General features: G+C 36.3%; 2 protein-coding genes across 2 annotated transcripts in view; one reads left to right on the top strand and one right to left on the bottom strand.

Annotated features, from left to right (window-relative positions):
* LOC109101754 (neurotrypsin-like) overlaps positions 1-9,361 on the bottom strand; it is a 32,636-nt gene extending 23,275 nt beyond the window's left edge. Inside the window, exons 1-4 of the mRNA XM_042716131.1 lie at positions 8,605-9,361; positions 6,465-6,603; positions 2,896-3,074; positions 2,637-2,787 (exon numbers count right to left, since the gene is read on the bottom strand). Coding sequence (XP_042572065.1) covers positions 2,637-2,787; positions 2,896-3,074; positions 6,465-6,603; positions 8,605-8,944 — 809 coding nt within the window. The 5' untranslated portion in view covers positions 8,945-9,361. The remainder of the gene's footprint in view (positions 1-2,636; positions 2,788-2,895; positions 3,075-6,464; positions 6,604-8,604) is intronic.
* Positions 9,362-10,721: 1,360 nt separating this feature from the next.
* LOC109079142 (N6-adenosine-methyltransferase non-catalytic subunit-like) lies at positions 10,722-15,376 on the top strand. Its single transcript, XM_042716130.1, has 11 exons — positions 10,722-10,917; positions 11,019-11,107; positions 11,293-11,377; positions 11,478-11,555; positions 11,703-11,790; positions 11,886-11,976; positions 12,372-12,513; positions 12,618-12,710; positions 13,230-13,346; positions 13,459-13,669; positions 13,930-15,376. Exons 1-11 carry the CDS (start codon positions 10,852-10,854, stop codon positions 14,232-14,234), a joined length of 1,365 nt encoding a protein of 454 aa, XP_042572064.1. The 5' UTR covers positions 10,722-10,851; the 3' UTR covers positions 14,235-15,376.
* Positions 15,377-16,654: the final 1,278 nt, after the last annotated feature.

The raw sequence follows: 16,654 nt of genomic DNA, 5'->3' as shown, positions 1-16,654 counted from the left end.
AGTTATTGTAGTGAATGTACATTTGTAGTTTACTTTAAATGATAAAAGTATTTAGCAAAAACTGTATTTATTGATGAGAGAAAAACCCACTTAAAAGTATCTTAACACACATTAAGTACACATTTAAAAATTGCACTTTCTAATAATGTCCAATTATGTTCTTAATAATCTTTCTTTTGTCCTCTAAATAAGTATATTTATTTTGATTTGTTGAAATAAAAACATAGTAAAGCACATGTAAAGTACTTGATCATTTAAATGTAGACTGTAGTCTACGTTTAAATATTTTTTTTTATTATAGTTCATGTTCTAAATTGCAAGTTCCATGTTACAAATGTGTAATTACAAATATATTGTCCAGAAACATTGCATTTAGTTTGTCCTTAAGTATATTATTTTAAAGTATATTCATTCCATAATAAACACTCATATGTAATTCATCACAACAGCCATGCTCAGACAATAAATTTTCACTCGGCAAACGCAAAGCTACAGACTATATCACAAACATGGTGACTGTGTAATTGGGTGCTTTTTTTTTTTTTTTTAAAGCTGTTCTCTTACACTTACGCAGTAAATGACAAATAAAGTTTGGAAAGTGGCAGCAGAAGAGTCTATTGTTTAATGTACGGGTATTTTTTTCTTACTGAAATTGCATATGAATATATATTACAGCCCTAAAGGACAAAATTACTCCTTGATTCAGTCTATTACAATTGTTTATATTAATAAAATTCTCATTGATTTTCAGGAAAAACGGGCCACTGCATAACAGGAAATGAAACAGAAAAGTAAAAACAGACTACACTCATGTCCAAAACCTTATTAATTCAAGTACACTAGCGGGCCGCATTAAGAGTGTGCTATAAGATTTTATATTTTTAAATTCTTTCTGTGATTAATAGGTAATCAAGCACAAAGTTCAGCAGTCAATAATCAGTGAAAGTTGAGAAGCAAATGAAGTGGAACTGCAGTCTCCAACATGTGCACGAATCCACACGTTTTATTTCGCTCAGTAGAGAGCCCTTCACATGAGTGATTATTATACAAACTCACACACACCTGCAAAGCTCACTTTTGGGCACCATTTGTTACGCCGGTCAGTATAATATAGTTGAAATGCTTGAAACAATCAACCTGATTCACATCTTGATCTTTCCATTCTCTCTTTCCGTTCCTCTGTAATTCCTTTCCTCCCTCTAAATCACCCTTTACGCCTCTTTGCCCTCTCATTCTGTGTTCCTCTGGCTCTCATCCTCTCATTATCTCCATTTTCTGTCTGTCTCTCACACTCTCACTTTCTTACTGAGAACACTTTGGCTTTGTGTGTCAGGAACCTCCCAAGAAAATATTTCACATTTTTATGCAGAGAAGACACTCTACTCCTCTCTTTCCTTCTCTCCATCTAACACTCCTACCTCCTCTCGATCTTCCTTCTATTTTCACACATCTTGGTTGTAAGAACGCCCTGGTGTTCCTCTAAATAGACAGCTTGTTCCCAAGAAACCAGGTCAAGCCTCTATGGCTTTGTTCAGACAGGCAGATTTGTTTTGTAATTTTTTGTAGGGCTGTCAATTAATGGATTAACAAAATAATGAATTAATTTAGAATAATAAAATATAAAAAACTAATTATTAAATTAGAATTATGATTCAGCTGTGATCAGTTAATCAGTAATTCAACAAATTAAAAAAAACAATCCAAACCATAATACATAGTTTGAAATGTGATTCAACACATTCCAGTCCAAACAGTCAGATCATATCTCATAAGTTTTTTTTTTTGTTTTTTTTTTCTCATATAAGACACAACATGAATGTAATGGCCTTCACAAAGCTCAGTGGTGTCTTCTGAATTCATTCATTCTTTCTCATAAGTGGCATTCACCATGTATTGAATGGCAAGTAAGCATTTGCATGAATGTTGTCTGATGCATGAAATAATTTCAGTACCATGGCAAGATGGAAAGAAATTTCTCTTTTTGTCATTACTATTGCAACCGATGTAGATTTACCAGACTAGACTAAATTATGTATTTACTGAGATATTTACTTCCTGAATGGATCTGATTTAATTACAAAACAACTGAATCAGATCTGAAAACCAAAATAGATACATGTTGATTAAAATATTTAAATATATACAAATATAATTTAGTACAAATCTAATTATTTGTTTATTATTGTGATTTATCTGATCAAATGATCAGCATATTGTGTGATTCATTTGAATAAAAATCAAACCCAATCCAAACCGCATGCATATGTGGTTTGAAATACAATTCAATGCATTCCAGTCCAACAGTCAGATTTCAAGTATTTTCCATCATATGGGACATAACATGAATGTAATGTAAAAAGCTCCGTAGTGTCTACAGCTGTGTTTGGATTCACTCATTCTCACATGACATTCACTATGCACTGAATGACAAGTAAGCATAAACATGAATGCTGTGTTGTCTGATACGTCTCCTGATTTCAGTACTATAATAAGATGAAATTATTATATTTCATATATATATTTATCTTAATGGATCTGATTTCATTACTGCAAAACAACTGAATGGGATTTGGACACATGACAAGTGAACAAATCCTTTAAAATTCAGCTCATTTACATTTGTGTGTGTGTCTTACCCCAACCCCAGCTGCCTGCAGACCACCTCAGCATCATTATCATCCCATTGGTCATCACACACTGTGCCCCACTGTCCTGCATGATACACCTCTACTCTGCCCTCGTATGCTGATGGCCCACCAGAGAGACGTACTGGGACAAACATTGAAGCTGAACACACAAACACACAAACTTCAAGTTATTTTCTCTTAACTTGAGAGTGTTATATGTCTGTATGTGTTTGTGTTTATGTAAAGAGTGAGTGAGCGTTGTACATACCCTCCACTGGCGTGCAAGAGACGGCAGCCGCGTGACGGTTAACACACTCTCCCCCGTTCCAGACGGTGCGATTGCACTGCAGTAAGTCCTCTTCCTGTCCATCACAGCCCACAGTCTGCCAGTGAACTACAGACACCGCCAGACGTGACAGAGGACTCACACGTGCACGCGCTCTATAGCTGAGACAGAAAAGCACAATAGGATGATTGGAGTCTTTTCTCAGCTATGCATTTAATTATTGTTTATGGTGTTTCAACTATTCATCTACCTTTGTTAAAGTGAGTAAATGGTAGATCAAATGTTCTTGGGTAGCAAGAGATGCCGATGGGATCACAAACATTTCTGTAAAGTTTAGAATTTATTTAAATAAGCATAATTTTAATAGCCACTGGTATCAGAAATAATTCCTGTGTATTTGCCAGAACTCTCTTCTGTCCCTGCTGTAAGATATGAGGCCAGATTCACTAACAGTTGTCATTAAAAAAGTACTGTCAGAATTTCCTAAGGACATGTAGTAGTATGTTCCTGTGGCTCAGTGGTAGAGCATTGTGTCAGCAGCACCAAAGGTTGTGGGTTCAATTCCCAGGGAACACACATGCTGGTAAAAAAAAAAATGTATAGCCTGAATGCACTGTAAGTTGCTTTGGGTTAAAGTGTCTGCTAAATGTAAATGTGTAGTTACAAAATAAGCAATGAAACGATGTGGGCATAGCCATTTTGTGGCTGACCTTATTGCATATGCATTTGTAGGAGGAGAGTATTTATATTCATTTTGTTCTACATTTCATGGCAACACTCTTTTTTGCATTATATTGCACATCATATCCGATCCCATAAACAGAACATATATTTAGCAGCTGTTGAAAGCCAATACTACTTGGAGAAAAAACAACTAAATCATCTACATACATTAAGCAAATTATACAATAATGTGTGTGTGTGTAAACTAAACTTGAAATTGCTTTTTTGATTAAACAGTGGTTTACTGAACAAATTGCTCTTTCTTTAAATAAATATATTTATAATTAAAACTTTATTAGGTATAAAATCTACCTCAGCTTATGCTCTAAACTATAGGGAGCCCTTTTACATTACAATAAGGTAATGACAACAGAGCCCAAACTTAAATTCAATTTATAATTATTTTTAAATATAATAATCAACACTCAACTTAAAAATTGTATGCAAACTGCACGAAATGCAGTTTTTAAATTAACTTCTAAATTATAACATTTTTATTTGTTGCTTAAATATATTCATTTACACAGTGGCTGTCATAACTTGTTTCATAACAGATTGACTTAAACATATAAAAAAATAATTAGAACATCACAAACAAGTAAAGTAAAATATGAGAAATGCTCTTCTCTATACTTAATTTCTCCAGCAAACTAATGAGCTGTGGACACTGATGACATGCCTAGTTAAATAAACTACATGACATTTTGTTTACAAGCTGTTTTATTGATGTCTTTCCATGGTTGAAACACTGATTGAGTGATTAAGTGAGACATGAAATGTTCATTCATGTTTATTTCACATTAAAACTGGTAATAAAGAGGAAGGGATGATCGCGCTCACTCACGATCCACGCTACAGTTTGAACTGAGGCGTTTATACAGTGATCTGTCATGCCTCTTCAAAGAGCATCAAAACAGCAATTATTGTTTGAATTTCCCCCAAAAAAAAAGAAATAATTTGAAAGATGAGATTTTGTTTCTTATCAAAAGTAAAATATATAAAAGTTTCCAATGAAGTTCCACTCATGCAGTGGTTAAAACAATGCTGTATTTATTCGGTGCACATGCGTACCGAAACGAAAGATTTGCCATGTACCATTAAACCCCTAATGTATATATACACACATATATATATATATATATATATATATATATATATATATATATATTGCCAGTATACAAAAAAGAGAATTACTATGACTTCCTAAAATGGTGTTAGGGATGAAAAATGTGTAATAAATCAATGATAATGAAACTGACAAAACAATGAAATGTGTTTTTATTCCTAAGAACATAATTTGCTGCCTATGAGATCTTAATGTGTACGACTTCTGCTACATGGGTGGAGTGCAAAAAGCTTGAGAACCCCTGTGGTAGACAGACAGATAAAAGACATAAATCAAAGTCTGTGAAGTCTATCTGTCTCCCTAGCCTTTAAATAATTCATGTCTATTCATCTATCAAAGTTGAGAGACCTAATGAATTATTCATAAATGACAAAATGGGATCGAAGCTCCCCAGGTCAAATGATGATAGGTCCACACATGTGTATGTGTCCGTTTGTGTTTTAATGGTAAAATAACACTTTTTGTCAGACTGATAACTGTCACTGTTGTGTCATGTGATCTACGAGACCCTGCGGTCACCTCTCTCTGAGCACGCTCAGTAATGATTCCAGACGAACGCTCTCAGATAGGCATGCGTGTGAGCCTGATAGACACAAACCACATGGGTGTGTTCGTGACAAAGATTAGAACTCTCCAGAGAAATCAGCAATCTTTTAAAACACCCGCACACACATTTACTGCTGGACAACTCACTAAGCACATGCCATATTTTAAAGGTGAAAAATTGACCTTTGACCTTTGGCCCACTGGGGTCAAATACCAAAGGATTTCATGCACAACCTTACAAAGGTTGTTTTGTGGTTAGGTAATAAACAAAAGCGCAGCATATGGTCATCAGAACACGGTAACTATCCCAGTAGTGACGGCAATGAGCTTCAAAAACTAAATACAACACAAGTAATGTATTTTGAATGTCTCTCTGCACATCCCTTGCTACTGTACAGTTCTCATAAGACAGATATAATGATAATAATAATAATAATAAAAAAATAATAACATAATAATAAAAAATAAATACAAGAGCTGCATGTTTCAAAGTAGCAACTCTACTGCATTACGTGTTCTACAGGCTTGCGGATTCACAATCAATGAATGCCGCACATTTTTGCTAATAAATTGCTTGTGATCTACTGTTAATGAATTTTGACCAGTGTTTACTTTACAATGTTTATATTGCAATATGTTTTAAAGGGTTTTACTGTAGCCGTCTTTTAAAATCACAAATCTTAAAACACCCAACCATATAAATCACAAAACAAAAACACCGAATCATACACACTTCAAAATAAGAGTCACGGTGTGTTTCTGTCTTGTTGTGCATAACCAGTAGGCCTTTAAATAATTACAAAACTAATAAATCAGATCACCTCCTTAGGCAAACAGTAAGCATCAAGACCTGCACTGTGGATAACAACACCTTAGGCAAACAGTAAGCATCAAGACCTGCAATTTGAATGAAAATACCAAAAATTTGAACTCCTTAGGCAAACAGTAAGCATCAAGACCTGCACTGTGGGTGATAATACTCGGAATTGGAAGGTAAAGTCCAAATCGTTGCATTATGAGACATTCTGCACATGTGCTCTGTGGTATACTGGTATACGGCAAATATTTAGCAAATTTAGGAAGTCATCAAGATATTGCACACAGTATACATAACTACAGAAATAGTACTGTATGTATATGTGTTTATGTGTATTACCCCTGTCCCAGCTGTCGACACACCACAGCGGCATCTCGGTCATCCCAGCCATTACTGCAGATGGTTCCCCACACACCATTCAGATACACTTCTACTGTTCCATCCAGCTTGGATCTGCCTCCCTGCAGTCGCAAAGAACCTGCAAACGCACACAAAGTTCACAAGTTAAACTTGAGAGTGTTGTTGACCCTGCTCAGACAGGTGATAACATTTAATGTTCTGCAAACATTTGGTTCCACTTGTCTCCGTAATTTTGATCAATGTGAACATTACAAATATTCCCACAGTTACGCAGCAAGAAAACATAAATCCATGCCTTGCTTTATGTGATGACAGAGGAATGCTTTTAACCTCCACGAGTTCTCGTCAGTTCTATAATAAATGTGTGTGTTTGTGTGTGTGATACTGCAGATTACTGCCAGCTATAATATATGTCATGGAAACAATGTTAGCTATTGAGTACAAGCAGTACAATCAGGTCTATTATAAAGCCAGTGAGCAGAGATGAGAAAAGTCACTACTTTACTATTAAAATACATCTTTCCATTCTATCTGGACATAATATTCACAGATTTACAGTATATTAATTTGCATTTGTGGCTAAAATAGCTATTTCAGTTCTCATATAGAGTAGACTCTTATCAAATTACAATAAACTTGGGCAAAACAGTGCAATAATTTATACTTTTAATGTAACATATGCCAAGTAATTTGTATTAACCTAAGAGTTACCCAAAATACTACATAAAATTAGACACATAAAATAGAATAATATTAACTTGCATTAAAAAGACTTTGAGATTGTTTTCAAACTTTGGCCACAACAATATTAATATATATCCACTTGCTACTGAAAAACAGATGTCTGTGAGTGAAAGCACTTTTCATGCATTAAGTGTTTACAGTATGTGCAGCCCAGCTGCTGCATTCAGAGCAGTTATAAATCACACACAGTACACACATAATGGCAGCACATGTTCTTCAAACATTTCAGTGCTTCAAAACATTCACAGAATATTTAGAAATTGATAGGCAGCTGATGTGCTGGAAACATAAACTAATAAAATACTAAAATATTTAAATAAACTCAACCGATTCCCATTTAATACACATTAAAACACTGCTCAAATGTCCACATACAAAGAGCTTTTTAACTAATATAATGAAAAGGTTGTAAACAAATGTCAAAAATAATAAATACAGAAAGATTACGGAGGAACTCAGCCCACAGTTTTAGGCATCTTCAGCATGTTTTCTTTCCATGGCTGATATTAGACCCTGTTGGTCTATATTTGTGTCTGTATTCAAATTTTCTATGGATATTATAAGAAAATGGTTGGATGAAAATTTCATGATAAATCAGAGACCATGAGGATGCACATTCCTATCCTTGAAATGTACCTCACCACAGCTTTGGCCTATGTACCACAAAACAGTTCATTGTTTCTGGTAACACAGGGGAGACTGGGGCTATTTGTCACATTATCCCACATTGGGGCATGTTGTCACAATAAACATCACTAATTGTCAACCATACCAAAAAACGAGTGATTGTCAAATTACATAGTACTGGCTTCCTCATCAGCGCATTAACTCTTCATCTAATTACATAGTACTGGCTTCCTCATCAGCGCATTAACTCTTCATCTCGCGCTCCAGAAATAACCAAGCGAGCCTGTTGAGAGAGCGCTCGTGCACAATTAATAACTTCTAAAGAGCCAATGCTGCAGCCGAAATTATATAAAATTACAAAAACTGCTGTTGGAGATTGTCTTTTAAGAATATGATAAAACGACCTGTTGTACCGGATGAGAGTGGCCGCTTTGTTTACAGTATATTTAGGCTACCTGGGGCGCGCATATCTTTTCCACGCGTGGATGCATTCAAGTTAACATGTCTTAGCTTGCCTGCGTCCCCTGCACTATTTTTGACCTGCCTATGGTTTAATCATGAATCACAAATTTAGCAGAATATTTAAGAATAAACATTACACTAATCTCAAAAATCTTGAACAACTAAGGCGCGTGGAGGGAACTCTTTTGTTTAAGAAAATGAAACCTGCTTGACGCGCAGTCTTCCCTCACATTAGTTCATATAAATGGCTGATTTTGCAAATTAGATACTTTTATCTGGACTATACCTTGCTTGCAGTCGCAGTACCCCCAGTCTATGCGTCCTCGGCTGTTTGGGAAGAAACACCAGGGCCGAATTCTTCCGTCCGGATTCCGGCAGAAACTGTGATCCCCCAGCCCTTTTCCCGGATACCGCTCTAGAACCCCCGGCATATCGCTCCAGTTCATGCATTTCACGCCTGATTCGGTTGAGTCTATGGATCCCTCGTAAAACCCCGCTTTCCCTTTGCTCTGAATGCAGTCGGTGAACGGAGACCCGTCACTGAACGCGATGAGCAGCGAGCAGAAGATAAATAGAAATCTAAAACCCACATCCATCCCGATCAACTTGTCTGTCAGTGTCACCATAACCTAAATAACAATAACAGTTCCTTGAGTTGTCTCATATCTTGTCTTTGGCTGTTATCGGAGCAGCTCAGACGCGGATCAATAAAAGAGAAAGCTAAAAAGCCCGGGGCTTAATGACTCATGCATATTGATGACTGTCAGATTTGAGGTTTTGCAAAAGAAGGTAAAAAATTAGTATATGATGTCTTAAGTCAAAGTTGTCAAGGTGCAGAATAACCCAAATATTGCAAATAAATTGTTAAAAATACTTCCAAAATAGTCACAAAGCTTCTGTGGGATGTTCCATGATCTAAGGAACGCGCCGAACCTCTCAGAATCTGCACTTAAATGAGAGTGCACTGCGCTGGCATTATATCAGTAAGAGTCTGGTCGTCGGTTTTGGTCTCTCCGGGGCTCTATGGTGTGAAATCCTCCGTTCACGGATTCAGGGATGAGCTCAATGACCAACAGTCGAAACAAGGTTCATGTCTGCCCTCTTGTGTCGGTATACCGCGACACGTGTCTTTCTGTATTTCATTTGTATAGTCTAAATAAAAATTACACATTCTTACTGTGAGGTTACTTCTAAATTCTGGTTTGATATTCATAGTTTATTATCAGTAAAAATGGAATCAATTCCCCCATTTGTTTTGTCAGTTATCTTCTTTTTTAAGTGAGATCTCAAATCTCTTTTTTTTTCCGGATGTTGTCAGCTTTGTTTTATTGTTGGGTAAATAGCCTATCATAGACTATTCACATGCAAATGGAAAAAAAAATAAGCCTCCCTTTAATATATTTCTTTGTGAGTTTGTGAAAATGTTTCGGAGCTTTAAATAGCCTAAAAAAAACGAAATAGAAAGTATGAAACTCTTTGTCTCTCTATCTCAAAATAGCCTAGGCCCTATTTATTAATGTATTTTTATTTGATGTCTTTTTGTACTTCTATTGATTCCTGCTCCTTGTTGTGTTTTTCCCCTCACTGTTATTGTTATGAGTATAATAATTATTAATTATGTTTTTTTATTTTTTTTATTATAGTGGATGTGTCTTATTTTGTTGGATATTCCCTGTTTTGTTGTGTACAATTTGCTATAATAATAATAATAATAAAAAAATACACTTCAGTTCAAAAGCTTGGGGGAAGTAAGATTTTTTTAAAGGAATGAATAGCCTAGCCTACTTTTATTAAGGATGCATCAAGCTGATCAAAAGTGATCGTAAAATAAATTTAACTATTAGGCTATTTTTATTAAAAACTATTAAGCATTACAACTGGTTTTAACTTTGATGATAGTAATAAGAAATGTTACACCAAATCATGATTTCTGAAGGATCATATGACACTGAAGACTGGAGTAGCCTACTGGATGAAGCAAATGAAACTGCTATCACAGGAATAGCCTAAATAACATTTTAAAATACATTCAAATAAAAAAAAATTATAAAAACATTAAACAAAATAACCCTAATGATTTAAAGTACATACAAAACTAAATAAAAACAACAACAGTCAAGGGTCATTCAGTCTTTCAGTCCAGAGGAAGTGCCAAGTCCCAAACCAAATCCACCTATCCCATTTACTTTCACATACGTAGAGAACTCAATAGATTCAAAAATTTTGAATGGAAAATATTTTCATTTCAAGTTCTAATCTTAAATTTTTTTATTATTATTATTTATTTATTTTTTGCATTTAGAAAATTTACATTTATGAATATGATATTTAGCTAACAGGAAAATAAGGTTTATGACAAAGAAGTGAGAAAGTATTAGCAACTACCGACGTCATGACATGCGTCTAGCAGCATGATGATGTCAAATCTGCGCGACGGCACCTCACGTTGAGGTTTTCAATGAATAATTGATGCACTATTGTTTTCACCAAGTATTTGTATAAAAAAACTATTTCCCTGTAACATATTATCGACATGAACAGCCGGTTGCAAGAAATACGTGAAAGACAGAAGCTCAGGCGGCAGCTTCTTGCACAACAGGTGAAGAACTTTTCAGTGTTTGTTAGCGAGCATTGCAAAAAAATAATACTAGCGAGCTTCGAGTAATGCGATTATGTAAAGCTAATGTTTTGTTTTTGCAGCTCGGCGCAGAGAGTCCCGACAGCATCGGTGCTGTTCTCAATAGTAAAGATGAACAAAAGGCGATCGAAGAGACCAGAGAGACGTGCAGGTAGAAAACTTGTTTGTAAGATAGAAAATAAGATATGTAAGTAGAATATGAATGTAGCATTGAGACTTTAAATGTAATGATAAGGCAACCGTTGCACTAAGCATAGGTTAAATGTAATGCTGTTACTTTCAATATCTAGTCATAACAGTGACAATAATATTGGTCGTGTCGTATGTTTACCGCAGGGCATCATTTGACACATCAGTTCCTGGTGCTAAAAGGTGTCCCATTGACGGTGAAGACCCAGAGGAGGATGTGGAGGAGCAGAGAGTGAGTGAGCACTGATCAGCTTTAATTCAGATTTCTGTTTAGGTTAGATCAGGTCAAGGCTGTAGATAACTGATCTTGGATCTGCTGTATGGTGTTACAGGAAGATGTTGAGCCCCAGCAGCAGGAGGAGAGCGGACCGTATGAAGAGGTGTACAAAGACTCCAGCACTTTCCTAAAGGTAGAATTAAACAAAATTATGTATTATATTTACATCGCAATTTACATGTAAAATCTTACATTATTTAGATTGTTTTTTTTTTTTTAAATAACTCATATGAAGTTATTACAAGCTGTTTTCAAGATAATATCACTTTTTGTTTCACAGGGCACTCAGAGTTTAAATCCTCACAATGATTACTGCCAACACTTTGTGGACACTGGTCATAGACCTCAGAACTTTATCCGAGATGGAGGTAAATGGTCCAGTGTCTTTCTAGTTTTTTCCTTTTCTTCCTTTCTCATGCCCAGCTGTGAGACTGGCTTAATTGTGTGCTTTGCTGTGCTTTAGGTTTGGCTGACAGATTTGAGGAGTACCCAAAACAAAGAGAGCTCATCCGACTGAAAGATGAGCTTATTGCTGCCACCAACACCCCACCCATGTAAGAAAACCTGCGGTCAGACAATGATAAATAGAACAGATTTGTTTGCAGATACCAAAGACCTGTCTAATATATAATATGTCTTAGTCAGAGTAATGGCATATTTAATTTTGATAGGGATGAAATCAAGGATAGAAGTTCATGCGTTCAATGGGTGGATTGTACTGTTGTTAAATAACATATGATTGTTTGGCAGATGAAACAAAATGTGTATGTTGTGACAATTACACAATCTAGGCCTTTATGCAGTGCATGCCATTGTAAAGTCTGTAAATCAATCCCTCACAGCCGTGTTTGTATCTGTTAAATTCAATATGGTGAGGTGACTATGGTCTGTTGTATGTCTCATTTGCATGTATTTATGAATTATACATTTTTGATTGTGTATGTGTCAGGTATCTGCAGGCAGATCCAGACACATTTGATCTGAGAGATTTGAAGTGTAAGTTTGATGTGATTCTGATAGAGCCTCCATTGGAGGAGTATTACAGAGAGTCGGGCATCATTGCCAACGAGCGCTTTTGGAACTGGGACGATGTGAGTTATTGCAAATGTCTCTCAAAATATGCATTGGAAAACAATTGAAGTTAATTTCGTAAATGACATGATTTTTTTATCGTTTGTATCTGTTTCTGGTATAGATCATGAAGTTGAACATAGAGGAAATCTCATCTATTCGCTCTTTTGTATTCCTGTGGTGTGGTTCAGGAGAAGGCCTTGATCTCGGCCGAATGGTACAAAGCTCACAATGTGTTACATTACTGTTTGTTGTACATATCACCTGCCCTAATCATAATCTTAGAGGGTAGTTCATCCAAAAAAAATTTAATTTGCTTTTATTTTTCTTACCGTCAGGTTATCCAAGATTTAGGTGATGTTTTTCTTCAATTGAACAGGAAAGAAGATATTTAACTGAATCGTTTTTGGTCAAAAAAGCATATCAGGCAACACAAAATTAATACCTGTGGCTCCTGGTATTATATTGAGGTCTTATGAACCGAAATGATTGGGCTATGCAAGAAACAGAACATTAATTTCAACATTATGACATTAATCCTCAAAATATATCTGTGATCTCAAGAAAGTGTTTAATATGATTTCTGTTTTGATTTGAAGTAATATTCAGCACATTTTCATTGATTTTATGCAGCATGATAATGTAAATGACATACAATTAAACAAAAATGCTGCATACAGTCATTGTGTATGAGTCTTGGAAACATATTTTCCCATCTTTCGATCTTCTCTCTCAGTGTCTGAGGAAATGGGGCTTCAGGCGATGTGAAGACATTTGTTGGATCAAGACCAACAAAAACAATCCTGGCAAGACCAAAACCCTGGACCCTAAGGCAGTGTTCCAGAGAACTAAGGTAAGAGACACTGTCCTAACTGGTTAGAGCAATGAGCAAGCCATAATAATATGTCGCTACTAATTAATAACCATTTTTTGTCTGACATCGCTCTTTTTGTGTGTGCATACAGGAACACTGTTTAATGGGTATCAAAGGCACAGTTAGACGCAGCACAGATGGCGATTTCATTCATGCTAATGTGGATATAGACCTGATCATTACAGAGGAGCCAGAGATGGGCAATATTGAGAAGCCAGTAGAGATTTTCCACATCATTGAACATTTCTGCTTGGGCCGTCGACGGCTGCACCTGTTTGGCAGGGACAGCACTATCAGGCCAGGTTAGATATTGGCTTGTTTCCACTAAAGAAATAGTTCACCCTAAAAATTATCATTATTTACTTCCCTTTATATGGTTCTCATATGCTGTATTCTGCAGAGTGCAAAAGTTAAAAACTGAAGGCAGTATAATTATATCATATTATATTATTATACACTATTGTTGTAAAATATTATTAGCACAAAAAAGTTTATGCTCAGTAAGATTTATTTTTGAATGGCATGTATGGTTACTCTAAGCTAATGTTATGCATTTTTTCAGGTTGGCTGACTGTGGGCCCCACGCTGACCAATAGTAACCTTAATGTTGAAGCTTATGCCGCCCACTTCGGTGAACCCAACTCTTACTTGTCTGGTTGTACTGAAGAAATCGAGAGACTTCGTCCCAAATCCCCACCTCCTAAATCCATGGCAGAGAGAGGTGGTGGTGCGCAGCGTGGAGGACGAGGTGGTCCCGCTGTGGGAAGAGGAGATCGGGGTCGGGAGAGAAATCGTCCAAACTTCCGTGGAGAGCGAGGTGGTTTTAGAGGCCGCGGAGGCCCACATCGTGGATTCCCTCCCCGGTGATAGTGCACAACATGACAACTTTGAGACTGAAAACAAAAAATGTTTGTTGCTCTCAGTAGGAATCATATTGTTTTGTTAGTTTAAGAGCGGAAACATTTTTTAGTGATATACAGACCTAATTCTGAATGACTTGTCACAATGCAAGTCACATGCAAAATATTTGTAAAAGAAAAAATGTATTAAACCCTGTTTATATATATATATATATATATATATATATATATATATATATATATATATATATATTTGTAAGGATTATTTTGACTTTTTTTATTTGTGTTTTAACATTTGCAAATTCACTGAGGACTTCTCCTCCTGCCATTTGCACACTTCCTGTGTGTCCTGTGGAAGGCAGTAGGGCTAAGTTTGATGATCAGTGTCAAAAGAGCTCATTGATTCTGTCAATAGTGACATGTAGAATTACTGGTTTGCAGTAAATAAAGCCAACCTAATTGATGTTTTCAGTTTAACAGGTTGTAAGTTTGTGGTGAAAAGCTGCATCATTAGAAAAGTAAAATTTTTTGAATTCTTAAAGGCTAGTTTTTTGCAATGCTGGGTGAAGAAAATTCTTTAAAATGACAAGAATACAGCCAGGGTTTCCACTGGATATTTGAGGAAGCCCAATTTTGAGGAATTTTTTTTTTTTTTTTGATCTGGAAAATAAATCTGTATAGGCATTTTTAAAATGAATATGCATTTTTCTTTATATGCCAAGCTTCAAAATATTTTGTCAAAGTTTGAGAAACATTGAGCTGGAATCTTCTATCAAAGATTTTTATGAAGTAATTTCATAAAATTACTGAGTATATAAGTGTATTGAAGAGTATTTAAAATTACTTTGAAATCTCACTATAGAAAGACCATACTTCCACAAACAGTAGCAGAATATTGTTATGCTTTTATTCACGAATTGCTCAATAACCAGTTATCTAAGCTTTAGTGTTGTTTTCTGGCCTGATTTGGTTGCAACATTACAAAAAGTGTGGGATTTTCCAGTTTGGATTAATGTAACAGCATCATCTAGGCCAAGACAAATGTGGGTCAGTTGCATGTTCTGATGTAATTAGCTCATGAATATCCAGCACAAATTTGCACATTTTCACATGGTGGATTATATCTAGGTAATAAAGTATCAGAGACTTTGTGGTGAGATTTTCTGTCTTGTTAGCAATCACCCAGAATACCATAGTAATAACATTGCAACACGGTAAATGCCACTTAAAACACATAAAACCAATAGTAACATTGGCACCCATCCCAACATCATTGGTTTAAAAGCTTTAGGCTAGATATTTTTTGAATAAAAAACTAAAAACCAAAATGTGTTACAGTTATTCCTATACTCCCCTTCTGTTAAGTCACTAAGACTGAAGTAACCTGCCCTCTTATTTGTCGATATGCAATGTCACATCCAATTCAATTAATTATAATCAGTTTGTTTCACACCTAACAGTTTTGTGGAGTAACTAGTTACATGTAAGAGAATTACATGATTTAATTACAAAATAAAATGACACAGAATTAATTGAATCAGCCTTAAGGGAAAACTCCTGTTTTACTCTGTACTGAAGCCTGATTTGTTCACGTTTGCGTAGCTCCACAAACCAATGGCGCTTTAGCATAATGACCCTTATGTAAGACTGAAGAGGCTCTCCGGCTGGAGCTGTGGAGCTTTCATGTATGGTGCCTCAACGGGAGCGAGCTGTCTACAACAATACCCCACAGCCTAAAATGGTCAGTCTTCCATAACTGTCTACAAGAGGACTTTACAGCCCAAAATTCCAAAACTTCCATAACTCACGAAGTTTAGACCCGATATCATGTGATGTGTCCCATGTGCTAACCTTTTTTGCAAGAGCTGCTGGATAAGGGGCATGCCCCCTCCACGCTCAAAGTGTATGTAGCAGCTATCGCAGCAAACCATTCTCTTTAAGCTAGCCAACTGATCCTCACAAACAAACTGATCCATCTTGGGATTTGTTTATTAGTCCTGCAGGCACCTCCTTGCGCCTTCGAGCCGCTCAGTTCGGCCGACTCACAGCCCTTACCACCCATACAATGGCCCCCCGCCTTCGAGCCGCTCGGTTCGGCCGACTTACTGCCCTTATCGCTTAAAACGGCCCTCCTCCTTGCTTTGGCATCGGTTAAGCGAGTGGGTGACTTGCAAGCGCTGTCATTCAGCGCCTCATGTCTTGAGTTTGGGCCTAATGACTGTAAAGTCATTCTAAAACCAAGACATGGTTATGTTCCTAAAGTGCTCTCAACTCCATTCACAGCTCAGGTGATCTCCTTATTGGTGCTCCCGGTTACAGATGGTGAGCAGGGTCCGAACATGCTCTGTCCAGTAAGGGCTCTGAGAGCATACCTAGAGCATTCTAGCCTGTTTAGACAGTCAGAGCAGCTTTTTGTTTGCTTTGGAG

Source organism: Cyprinus carpio, chromosome B1 (assembly GCF_018340385.1).
Source record: "Cyprinus carpio isolate SPL01 chromosome B1, ASM1834038v1, whole genome shotgun sequence".
Lineage (NCBI taxonomy): Eukaryota > Metazoa > Chordata > Actinopteri > Cypriniformes > Cyprinidae > Cyprinus > Cyprinus carpio.
This window is presented reverse-complemented; position numbering and strand designations above follow the sequence as displayed.